The sequence below is a fragment of the Scyliorhinus torazame genome, chromosome 22 (genome assembly GCF_047496885.1).
Source record: "Scyliorhinus torazame isolate Kashiwa2021f chromosome 22, sScyTor2.1, whole genome shotgun sequence".
Lineage (NCBI taxonomy): Eukaryota > Metazoa > Chordata > Chondrichthyes > Carcharhiniformes > Scyliorhinidae > Scyliorhinus > Scyliorhinus torazame.
The window spans coordinates 100,904,176-100,916,612 of NC_092728.1; the positions used below are offsets into that span (position 1 = coordinate 100,904,176).

The 12,437-nt window shown below is 57.8% G+C and overlaps 1 protein-coding gene across 2 annotated transcripts in view; it reads right to left on the reverse strand.

The window, feature by feature from the left end:
• Positions 1–6,976, reverse strand: part of qsox2 (quiescin Q6 sulfhydryl oxidase 2) — a 106,077-nt gene extending 99,101 nt beyond the window's left edge. Inside the window, exon 1 of one of the 2 annotated variants that reach the window (XM_072488741.1) lies at positions 6,683–6,976. In XM_072488741.1, the coding sequence (XP_072344842.1) occupies positions 6,683–6,953 (271 nt within the window). In that variant the 5' untranslated portion in view covers positions 6,954–6,976. The remainder of the gene's footprint in view (positions 1–6,682) is intronic. The other variant, XM_072488740.1, reaches the window with a different exon arrangement.
• Between the last annotated feature and the right edge of the window lie 5,461 nt (positions 6,977–12,437).

Here is a 12,437-nt window from a genome sequence, read left to right on the forward strand (position 1 = left end):
ACCCTCCGAAAGTCGTCCTTCATTTGGTCTACTAGTCAGGCCAAATTTAATTTATGCAGCCGGTCCCATTCCCGCGCCACTTAAATGCCTAGGTACCTAAAGCTTCCCCTTGCTAATCTAAACAGCAGCTCCCCCAATCGCCTCTTCTGTCCCCTGGCCTGGACCGCAAACATCTCACTTTTCCCCATATTTAGCTTATACCCCGAAAACCGGCCAAATTCCCCTAGAATCCTCCGATTTCTTCCATCCCCTCTATTGGGTCTGATACATACAGAAGCAGGTTGTCTGCATAGAGCGAGACTGTGCTCCACCGCCCCCCCCACCTCCGGACCAGTCCCTTGAGGTCATCGGAACAATTGCCAATGGCTCTATGACAAGCGTGAACAACATTGGGGAGAGGGGGCATCCCTGTCTCCGGTGCAGTCTAAAATAGTCCGATGTTGTCCTATTCGTCCGTACGCTTGCCACAGGAGCCTGATACAGCAACCTAACCCAGTCAATAAAGCCCAGCCCAAATCCGAACTGTCCCAGTACCTCCCACAGATAATCCCATTCTACCTGATCAAAAGCCTTTTCTGCATCCATTGCGCTCACTACCTCCACCTCCCGGGGGCATCATGATCACATTTAACAACCTTCTTACATTGGCCACCAACTGCCTACCCTTAACAAACCACGTCTGGTCCTCCCCAATAACGTCCGGAACACAATCCTCAATCCTGGAGGACAAAGTTTTGTCCAGCAATTTGGCATCCACATTCAACAGGGATATTGGCCTGTAGGACCCACACAGCTCCGGGTTCTTGTCCCGCTTCCGAATCAGCGAAATCGTGGCCTGTGACATCGTCGGGGGCAGCACCCCTCTTTCCCTTGCCTCATTGAACATCCTCATCAACACCGGCCCTAATATCCCAGAGAACGTTTTATAAAACTCCACTGGGTACCTGTCCGGCTCCAGGGCTTTACCCGACTGCATGGCCTTCAGACCCTCCACAATCTCTTCCAACCCGATCAGGGTCCCCAGTCCTTCTACCAGCTCCCCATCCACCTTTGGGAAATTCAGCCCCTCCAAGAAGTGCCTCCTCCCCTCCGGCCCCGTAGGGGGTTCCGACCTGTACAGCTTACTGTATAAATCAATAAACCCCTTATTCACCCCTGAATCTCCAACCAGGTTACCATCTCCGTCATTTACTTTCCCCATCTCCCTGGCTGCCTCCCTCTTTCTAAGCTGCTGTGCAAGCATTCTGCTGGCCTTCTCTCCATGCTCCTAGATCGCCCCCCTCGCCTTTCTCAGCTGCTCCTTCGCCGTCCCTGTGGTAAACAAGCCAAACTCCGCCTGTAGCCTCCACCGTTCCCTTAAAAGCCCTGCCTCTGGGGTCTCCTATTGATCTGTAGTACCTCCTTTACCAGTCGGTCCGTCTCTGCCCTTTCCACCTTCTCTCTATGGGCCCGTATCGAGATCAGCTCCCCTCTGACCACCGCCTTCAGTGCTTCCCAGACCACCGCTGCTGAAATTTCCCCCATGTCGTTGACCTGGAAGTAGTTCTGAATACATTTCCTCAGCCGCTCGCACACACCTTCGTCAGTCATTGCGGGCACTGGTTACTGTCTTTACTAACCTGCAGGTCAACCCAGTGTGGAGCATGGTCTGAGATTGTGATCGCCGAGTACCCAGTGTCCACCACCCCTGCCAGTAAGGCCCTGCTCAAAATAAAGAAATCAATCCAGGGGTACACTTTATGCACGTTGAGTAGAAGGAGTACTCCTTCACCCTCGGCTGCCCAAATCACCATGGGTCCACACCCCCCTTCTGCTCCATGAACCCCTTTAGCTCCTTTGCCATTGCTGGCACCCTGCCCGTCTTTGTCTGGTCTAAACCAGGGTGTTGAAGTCCCCTCCCATGACCATCCTATGCGAATCTAGGTCCGGGATCTTCCCCAGCAACCTCTTTATAAACTCCACATCATCCCAATTTGGCGCATACACATTTACTAATACCACCTGCACCCCCTCCAGTTTTCCACTGACCATAATGAAATGAAAAATGAAAATCGCTCATTGTCACAAGTAGGCTTCAAATGAAGTTACTGTGAAAAGCCCCTAGTCGCCACATTCCGGCGCCTGTTCGGGGAGGCTGGTACGGGAATGTACTGACCTCCCACATCCGAGACTATTAAACCCGCCTCAAACACCATCCGCTTATTGATCAGGATCGCGACTCTTCTAGTCTTTGAGTCTAGTCCCGAGTGAAAGACCTGACTGACCCAGTCCTACCTCAATCTAATCTGGTCAGTTACTCTAAAGTGCGTCTCCTACAACATTATCACGTCCACCTTCAGTCCTCTAAGATGCGCGAACATACGTGCCCTCTTGACCGGCCCATTTAACCCTCGAACATTCCACGTAGCCTAGTTTGGGGGGGGGGGGCTCATTCCACCCACCCCCCCCTTCACCGACCAGCCACCCCCTTTTTTGGGCCCGCCTCCAGGCCATGCTCAGTGCCTCCACCAGTACGCCCCCAGGCAGCCTCCACCCTCAACCTCCTCTCTGTCTCTTAGCCCAAGTCCCTCCCTCGACAGCAGAACATTTACCCCCCCCCCCCCCCCACCCCCAGTAACACCACTCTGTAACCCAACCCATTTAATAAACCGAACATATGCACCCCCCCCCCCCCACTGTGCTTCCATGAGCTAACCCGCCTAGCTAGTTTGGTAGCCACCATCCCTGGCGCCGGATAGTCTCCCACCTATTGTTCGCTCCCCACCCGCTCATTCAAACATACTCCAACATCAAACAATCCCCACACAATTGCCCGACAGAAAAACACCAAGATCTAAACAAGCAACCCTCCATCCCCCAACAGTGCAAATGAAAACCTTAACTCACTCAGCTCTACTGCTGGTCCCAAATCAATGCAAAAGGCATTACAAACAGCTTCCACAAAATGAAAAACGAGAAACTTTGTTTTTTAAAACAGAAAAAAAAAGAACCCTGCCGCAAAGTTCAAAAGTTCTCAGTCCATCACCAGTCCTTTCCTTTTCGCGAAGTCCAGCGCGTACTCAGGCGACGTGAAATAAAGTCCTGTTCCTCGTGCGTGTCCCAGAGTCGGGCCGGATACAACAGTCGGAACTTCACCTTTCTCTTAAGAAGGATCGACCTAATCTGGTTGAAGCCTGCTCTTCTCCTGGCCACCGCCACACTCAGGTCTTGGTAAACCCGCAGGATACTGCTGTCCCACTTACAGCTCCGTGTCTGCTTGGCGCACTGTAGAATTCGATCCTTATCTAAGTACCTGTGGAATCTCACCACCATTGGCTTCGGGGGGGGGGGGGGGGGGGGGGGGGGGGGTCTCCCATTCGCAGCTGCCTCCCGAGTGCTCTGTGAGCCCTGCCCACCTCCAAGGGCCAGGAGAATGCCCCATCCCCTTCACAAACATGTCTGCGATGTATGCCCCAGCATCTGCTCCGTCGGACCCCTCTGGGCGCTCAACGATTCTCAAATTCTGCCAGCGGGACCTATTCTCTAGGTCCTCCACTTTCTCCAGGAGCTTCTTCTGCTGGTCTCCCAGCATTCCGACCACCAACTCCACCGCAGTTTGATGTTCCTCTTGCTCAGCCAGCGACTTCTCTACCTTCTGGATCGCCCGATCTTGGGTGTCCAATCGAAGCTCCAGCCACTCAATTGACTCTTATCAGTCCAGGCAGTTCAGTTTCTGCTGAGCAAAGCCTTCCTGAATAAAAGCCTCCACCCCCCATCCTCACGTCCTCAACTCCACCCCCCCCCATCCCCAAGGCCCTCATCCCCCCACCCTCCCAATCCTCATCCACCCCCCCACCAAGCCTCATGTTCATCCACCCCCCATCCCCTCCTCACGTTCATCCACACCCCGCCCACCCATCCCCACTTCGTCATGCATTCACCCCGATCAACAACCTCCCCCATCCCCATGTCCTCATCCACAACCTCCCCCCATCCCCACGTCCTCATCCACAACCCCCCCTCGTCCCCACCCCCACGTCCATAACCCCCCCATCCCAACGTCCTCATCCACAACCCCCCCATCCCAACGTCCACAACCCCCCCTCCATCTCCACGTCCACAACACACCCCCTCCATCCCCACGTCCACAACCCCCCCCTCCCCTCCATCCCCACGTCCACAACCCCCCCTCCCCTCGATCCCCACGTCCACAACCCCCCCCTTCCATCCCCACGTCCACAACCTCCCCTCCATCCCCACGTCCACAACCACCCCCCCCCTCCATCCCCACGTCCACAACCACCCCCCCCCCTCCATCCCCACGTCCACAACCACCCCCCCCATCCCCACGTCCACAACCCCCCCCCCTCCCCCCCCACGTCCACCCCCCTCCCCCCCCCCCGTCCACCCCCCCTCCCCCCCCCCCACGTCCACAACCACCCCCCCTCCCCCCCACGTCCACCCCCCCTCCCCCCCCACGTCCACAACCACCCCCCCTCCCCCCCCACGTCCACAACCACCCCCCCTCCATCCCCACGTCCACAAACCCCCCCTCCATCCCCACGTCCACAACCACCCCCTCCCCTCCATCCCCACGTCCACAACCACCCCCTCCCCTCCATCCCCACGTCCACAACCACCCTCTCCCCTCCATCCCCACGTCCACAACCACCCCCTCCCCTCCATCCCCACGTCCACAACCACCCTCTCCCCTCCATCCCCACGTCCACAACCACCCCCTCCCCTCCATCCCCACGTCCACAACCACCCCCTCCCCTCCATCCCCACGTCCACAACCTCCCCTCCCCTCCATCCCCACGTCCACAACCACCCCCTCCCCTCCATCCCCACGTCCACAACCTCCCCTCCCCTCCATCCCCACGTCCACAACCACCCCCTCCCCTCCATCCCCACGTCCACAACCACCCCCTCCCCTCCATCCCCACGTCCACAACCTCCCCTCCCCTCCCCTCCATCCCCACGTCCACAACCTCCCCTCCCCTCCATCCCCACGTCCACAACCCCCCCCCCTCCATCCCCACGTCCACAACCCCCCACCCCCCCTCCATCCCCACGTCCACAACCCCCCACCCCCCCCCTCCATCCCCACGTCCACAACCCCCCCCCTCCATCCCCACGTCCACAACCCCCCCCCCTCCATCCCCACGTCCACAACCCCCCCCCCTCCATCCCCACGTCCACAAACCCCCCCCCCCTCCATCCCCACGTCCACAAACCCCCCCCCCCTCCATCCCCACGTCCACAAACCCCCCCCCTCCATCCCCACGTCCACAAACCCCCCCCCCCTCCATCCCCACGTCCACAACCCCCCCCTCCCCTCCATCCCCACGTCCACAACCTCCCCTCCCCTCCATCCCCACGTCCACAACCTCCCCTCCCCTCCATCCCCACGTCCACAACCTCCCCTCCCCTCCATCCCCACGTCCACAACCCCCCCCCCTCCATCCCCACGTCCACAACCCCCCACCCCCCCTCCATCCCCACGTCCACAACCCCCCACCCCCCCTCCATCCCCACGTCCACAACCCCCCACCCCCCCCCCCTCCATCCCCACGTCCACAACCCCCCCCCCCTCCATCCCCACGTCCACAACCCCCCCCCCTCCATCCCCACGTCCACAACCCCCCCCCCCTCCATCCCCACGTCCACAACCCCCCCCCCTCCATCCCCACGTCCACAAACCCCCCCCCTCCATCCCCACGTCCACAAACCCCCCCCCCCCCATCCCCACGTCCACAACCCCCCCCCCTCCATCCCCACGTCCACAACCCCCCCCCCCATCCCCACGTCCACAACCCCCCCCCCCCCATCCCCACGTCCACAACCCCCCCCCCCCATCCCCACGTCCACAACCCCCCCCCCCCATCCCCACGTCCACAACCCCCCCCCTCCATCCCCACGTCCACAACCCCCCCCCCCATCCCCACGTCCACAACCCCCCCCCCCATCCCCACGTCCACAACCCCCCCCCCCATCCCCACGTCCACAACCCCCCCCCCTCCATCCCCACGTCCACAACCCCCCCCCCCATCCCCACGTCCACAACCCCCCCCCCTCCATCCCCACGTCCACAACCCCCCCCCCCCCATCCCATCCCCACGTCCACAACCCCCCCCCCCCCATCCCATCCCCACGTCCACAACCCCCCCCCCATCCCATCCCCACGTCCACAACCCCCCCCCCCCCATCCCCACGTCCACAACCCCCCCCCCTCCATCCCCACGTCCACAACCCCCCCCCCTCCATCCCCACGTCCACAACCCCCCCCCCCCATCCCCACGTCCACAACCCCCCCCCCCCTCCATCCCCACGTCCACAACCCCCCCCCCCCTCCATCCCCACGTCCACAACCCCCCCCCCCCCTCCATCCCCACGTCCACAACCCCCCCCCTCCATCCCCACGTCCACAACCCCCCCCCCCCCTCCATCCCCACGTCCACAACCCCCCCCCCCTCCATCCCCACGTCCACAACCCCCCCCCCCCCCTCCATCCCCACGTCCACAACCCCCCCCCCCTCCATCCCCACGTCCACAACCCCCCCCCCCCTCCATCCCCACGTCCACAACCCCCCCCCCCCCTCCATCCCCACGTCCACAACCCCCCCCCCTCCATCCCCACGTCCACAACCCCCCCCCCCTCCATCCCCACGTCCACAACCCCCCCCCCCGCAGGGGGCCTCACCTTTCACATCCCCGGCCAGCGCCTTCCAGGTGGGCGCGTAGCTGACACAGTGGCCGCACCAGGACGAGTAGAACTCCACCACCCAGGCGGACGACGAGTTCAGCAGCAGACCTTGGGCACCGTCCATCTCCAGGACGGCCACCGAGTCCTGGCTGCTGTACAGCCGGGCGGCGTGGCCCTGGCGCAGCAGCTGCACCAGGAAGGTGAGGGCGGCGGTGAGGGCCAGCAGAGCGCGGCGGCCCGGCCGCTTCCCCCGGCCGCACGGCGCCATCTTCCCCAAGCCGCTGCCAACGGCCGCGCGGCGCTCGAGCCGCCACCGCCCCGCCCCCAGCAGCACGTCATCCTCCAGGGGGCGGGGCCCAGCGCTCCACTGTCGCCAGGGCAACCGCCCTCTCGCGCTACACACGCTCATTCAGAAAAACCTCCAACAGTGCTGCGCATCGCAACTGCAAAAGGACATGGTCAAATCTGAATGGACGTGTCTACATTTAAAAATGATGTGGAGATGCCGGCGTTGGACTGGGGTGAGCACAGTAAGAAGTCTTACAACACCAGGTTAAAGTCCAACAGGTTTGTTTCCATGTCACTAGCTTTTGGAGGCGCTGCTCCTTCCTCAGGTGAATGAAGAGGTCTGTTCCAGAAACACATATATAGACAGATTCAAAGATGCCAGACAATGCTTGGAATGCGAGCATTAGCAGGTGATTAAATCTTTACAGATCCAGAGATGGGGTAACCCCAGGTTAAAGAGGTGTGAATTGTATCAAGCCAGGACAGTTGGTTGGATTTCGCAGGCCAGATGGTGGAGGACAGACGAGGAGGAGCGAAACAGACATCTACAGACGTTGAAAGATGCCCTCGTACGAACGAGATATGGCACTCGACTCATCGATCGACAGTTCCAACGCGCCACAGCGAAAAACCGGACCGACCTCCTCAGAAGACAAACATGGGACACAACCGACAGAATACCCTTCGTCGTCCAGTACTTCCCCGGAGCGGAGAAACTACGTCATCTTCTTCACAGCCTTCAACACGTCATTGATGACGATGAACATCTTGCCAAGGTCATCCCCACACCCCCCACTACTTGCCTTCAAACAACTACGCAACCTCAAACGAACCATTGTTTGCAGCAAACTACCCAGTCTTCAGAACAGTGACCACGACACCACACAACCCTGTCATGGCAATCTCTGCAAGACGTGCCAGATTATCGACATGGATACCACTATTACACGTGAGAACACCACCCACCAGGTACGCGGTACATACTCGTGCGACTCGGCCAACGTTGTCTACCTCATACGCTGCAGGAAAGGATGTCCCGAAGCGTGGTACATTGGCGAGACCATGCAGACGCTGCAACAACGAATGAACGGACATCGCGCAACAATCACCAGGCAGGAATGTTCCCTTCCAGTCGGGGAACACTTCAACAGTCAAGGGCATTCAGCCTCTGATCTCCGGGTAAGCGTTCTCCAAGGCGGCCTTCAGGACCCGCGACAACGCAGAATCGCCGAGCAGAAACTTATAGCCAAGTTCCGCACACATGAGTGCGGCCTCAACCGGGACCTGGGATTCATGTCACATTACATTCATCCCCCACCATCTGGCCTGCAAAATCCTACCAACTGTCCTGGCTTGATACAATTCACACCTCTTTAACCTGGGGTTACCCCATCTCTGGGAACTTGGTCTTGGAACCCAGGGTTCCAAACCCGGTCTTAAAGGGGCCTACGCATTAAAAGTACATGTGTATACCGATATCATTCATCACAGCTACGTCTGATGCATCGCTCTCCACCTGAAAGGGAAGGGTCTCGTCGACTGTGTGCATCGTGGCCTTGGCGATGTCCGCCTTGATGTGGTTGAAGGCCTGGCGGGCCTCAGCCGTCAGGGGAAAAACTGTGGACTTGATGAGTGGGCGGGCCTTGTCCGCATAATTAGGGACCCACAAGGCGTAATATGAGAAAAACCCAGGCATCATTTCAGGGCCTTGGGGCAGTGGGGGAGAGGGAGTTCCAGGAGGGGGCGCATGCGGTCGGGGTCGGGCCCTAAGACTCCATTTTCCACTATGTAGCCAAGGTTGGCTAAGTGGTTGGTGCATTTCTCCTTATTGTAGGTGAGGTTAAGGAGTTTGGCGGTATGGAGGAATTTTTGGAGGTTTGCGTCGTGGTCCTGCTGCTCATGGCCGCAGATGGTGACATTATCTAGGTACGGGAAGGTGGCCTGCAGCCCGTACTGGTCAAACATTCGGTCCATCTCTCGCTAGAAGACTGAGACCCCATTGGTGACGCCGAAGGGAACTCTAAGGAAATTATAGAGGCGGCCATCTGCTTCGAACGCAGTGTATTGGCGGTCCTCCGGGCGGATGGGGAGCTGGTGGTAGGCAGACTTCAAGTCTACTGTAGAGAAGACTCGATACTGCACAATCTGATTGACCATGTCAGATATGCGTGGGAGGGGATATGCGTCGAGCTGCGTGTATCGGTTGATAGTCTGACAGTCAATGACCATCCTGTGCTATTCCCCAGTCTACACTACCACCACCAGGGACTTTTGCTGGCCTCAGTGATCCCCTCCCGCAGAAGCCGTTGGACCTCCGACCTGATGAAGGTCCTGTCCTGGGCACTGTACCGTCTGCTCCTGGTGGCGAGGGGCTTACAGTCCGGCGTGAGGTTTGCAAAAAGTGAAGGTGGATCGACCTTAAGGGTTGTGAGGCTGCAGACGGTGAGAGGGGGGCAGGGGTCCGCCAAATTTTAAAGTAAGGCTTTGGAGGTGGCATTGAAAATCAAGACCTAGTAACAGGGCCGCGCAGAGATGGGGGAGGACGTAGAGCCTGAAGTTGCTGTACTCTACGCCCTGAACGGTAAGGGTCGCGACACAGTACCCCCGGATTTGCACGGAATGGGATCCGGAGGCCAGGGAGATTTTCTGGGTGACGGGGAGTACAGGGAGGGAGCAGCGCCTTACCATAACAGGGTGGATGAAACTCTCTGGAGTCAAAGAGGCAGGTCGTCTCGTGCCCGTTGATCTTTACCGTCGTCGTAGCGGTCGCGAGGTTGCGGGGCCGAGACTGATCAAGGGTAATGGAGGCGAGCTGCGGAAGATATTGGTAGGTCCCGGGCTGATCAGCGGTGGCAGAGGTCTCAGCGGGCAGCGAACGGCCAGATAAGCAGGGGTCCTGAGGCGCGGTCCAAAATGGGGCCAAAGATAGCGGCGCCCATGGCGGGCACCATCAAAGATGGCGGCACCCACGGGCCGCACGTGGCCTGTGGTGGAGAAGATGGCGGCGCCCCTGGATTTGCACGTGGGGGGGGGGGGTAGCAATGCCGGGCCTGGAAACAGTGGTGACTGACCGGGCCTGGCAAACGGAAACAAAGTGGCCCTTCTTCCCGGACCCGTTGCAGGTCGCGCTCCGCGCTGTGCAGCGCTGCCTGGGATGTTTTCTCTGGCCACAAAAATAACATTTGGGCCCTCCGGAGTTGGCTGACTGCCGCGCGGCGCAGGCTTGCGGTGTACTCAAGTTGGCAGCTGGTGGGGCCCACGATGCCCACGAGGGTGCCGCGCGGTCGGAGGTGTAGGCCTCCAGATTATGGGAGGCCACTTCTAGGGAATTAGCAAGCTGCACAATCTCTGCAAGATCGAGGGTACCCCCTTCCAATAGTTGCTGGCGAACGTATGTAGGCTTAATGCCCGTGACATAAGCGTCTCTGATTAGTAGTTCGGTGTGCTGGACTGCCGAATCTGCCTGGCAGTCACAGTTCCAACCGAGAATCTGTAGAGCCCACAAGAAATCATCCAGAGTCGCCCCCGGGAGTTGCCGTCTCGTGGCCAGGATGTGCCTGGCGTGCACTTGATTCACCGACTTAATGTAATGTCCCTTTAGTAGCGTCATCGTTTCTGTGTAGGTGGGCGCATCCCGGATGAGGGGAAAAACCTGAGGGCTCACCTGTGAGTAGAGGACTTGGAGCTTCTGTGGGTCCGAGAGGTCTTCAGTGGCTGCTCTGAGGTAGCCTTCAAAGCAGGCTAGCCAGTGCTCGAAGCTGGACATGGCGTTGGCTGCGTGAGGGCTCAGCTCCAGGCAATCAGGCTTGATTAAGACGTTCATCTTTTAAAATCTTGTGCAATAAATTGATGTACCGCCAATTACCATGAGACGAGAATGGTGAAACAATCGAGGCTTTATTGCACAAGATGCTGTGCCTCCTGCAGCTGGAACCAGAATGGGAGCAGCGCAGGAGAGCAGACACTTTTATACACCGCCTGCTGGGAGGAGTCAGCAGGCTGGGATTTACTGTGGTACCTGTAATACAGTGGCAGTACCGTAATAAATGCTATATGTTACCAGTGGTGTTTACCACAGGGACATATGTACATTTAAAGGGATATATCTACATTCAAAATGGCATGGCCATCTTTAAAGGGGACACATCTACATTTAAAGGGACATATCTACTTTTTAAATGACATGCTGAATTTAATGAGACATGCCTACTTTTAAAGGGGCATGACGATATTTAAAGGGGCATGTCTATCTAGAGAGAGAGATGGTCACATTTAAAGGGACATATCGATATGTAAAATGTTGTGTCCACAATTAAAGAGGCTTCGCCATATAAATGGCCAAGTCTACATTTATAGACTAATTTCTTTATGTGCCACTTTCAGCACCCTTCTTGGCCTTAATCACCCCCATTTCCATTCCCTTTGTCTTTCGGTCCACGGCATCTTTGTCAATCTCCACTATCGTTGGCCCACTCCAACCGCCCTGTCCTGCCAGGGTACAGACCTGACTGGCTATTATTCACGTGCGGCACGGTGCTTAGCACGGCTGCCTCACAGTGCCAAGGTCCCAGGTTCAATTCCAGCCTTGGGTGACTGCCTGTGTGGAGTTTGCACGTTCTCCCCGTGTCTGCGTGGGTTTCCGCCGGTTTCCTCCCACACTCCAAAGTGTGCCGGTTAGGTGGATTGGCCATGCCGGTTAGGTGGGGTTACGGGGATAGGACTTGGGTTGGTGCAGATCGATGGGCCAAATGGCCTCCTTCTGCATTGTAGGATTCTGTTATAACCTGCCTGCTTACCACTGGCTGGGGACTAATGGCAATCCCACAATCCTTAAGGAGTATGAGCTTCCCCAATGAGGGGACTGGAGAAATCAGTAGCAGTTCCCTGCATAAATAAAGCTGGCCAGTATGGAATCAGCTAGAGAGGAGTGAGCAGCAAGGGAGTTACTGCTATTGTTCTATATGTTACTGTAAGTAAATGTTATTTCTTTCTACTCTACAACTCGTGCTGGATTCTTCGTGGCCCTCACAAAACTGGCGACGAGGGTTAAAATGGGTAGCTGTCTACACTGCTGAAGCCACCTCCCTTTTGTTGGATACAGGTTGGAAGTTTATTTTCTGTTACACCATGCCTCTGTATGGACATGTGGATGTCTTTGATGCTGCGCTGGAAAGTTGGAACCAGTACGCACAATGGATGCGTTACTAATTACGGGCAAACAACATCACCGAAAACGAGCAGCAGGTGGTCATTTTGCTCACGTTTGGGGTGATTAGGAGCCTTACGTACCCAGCTGCGCCAGACAACAAGATGTTTGATGAACTTGTGACTTTAGTGGGGCAACATTTTAACCCAACCCCGTCCACGATAGTCCAACGTTACCAGTTTAATACCGCTGAGAGGACCCCAGGAGAATCCCATGCAGAGTTTCTATCCAGGCTATGCAGGACTGCAGAGTACTGTG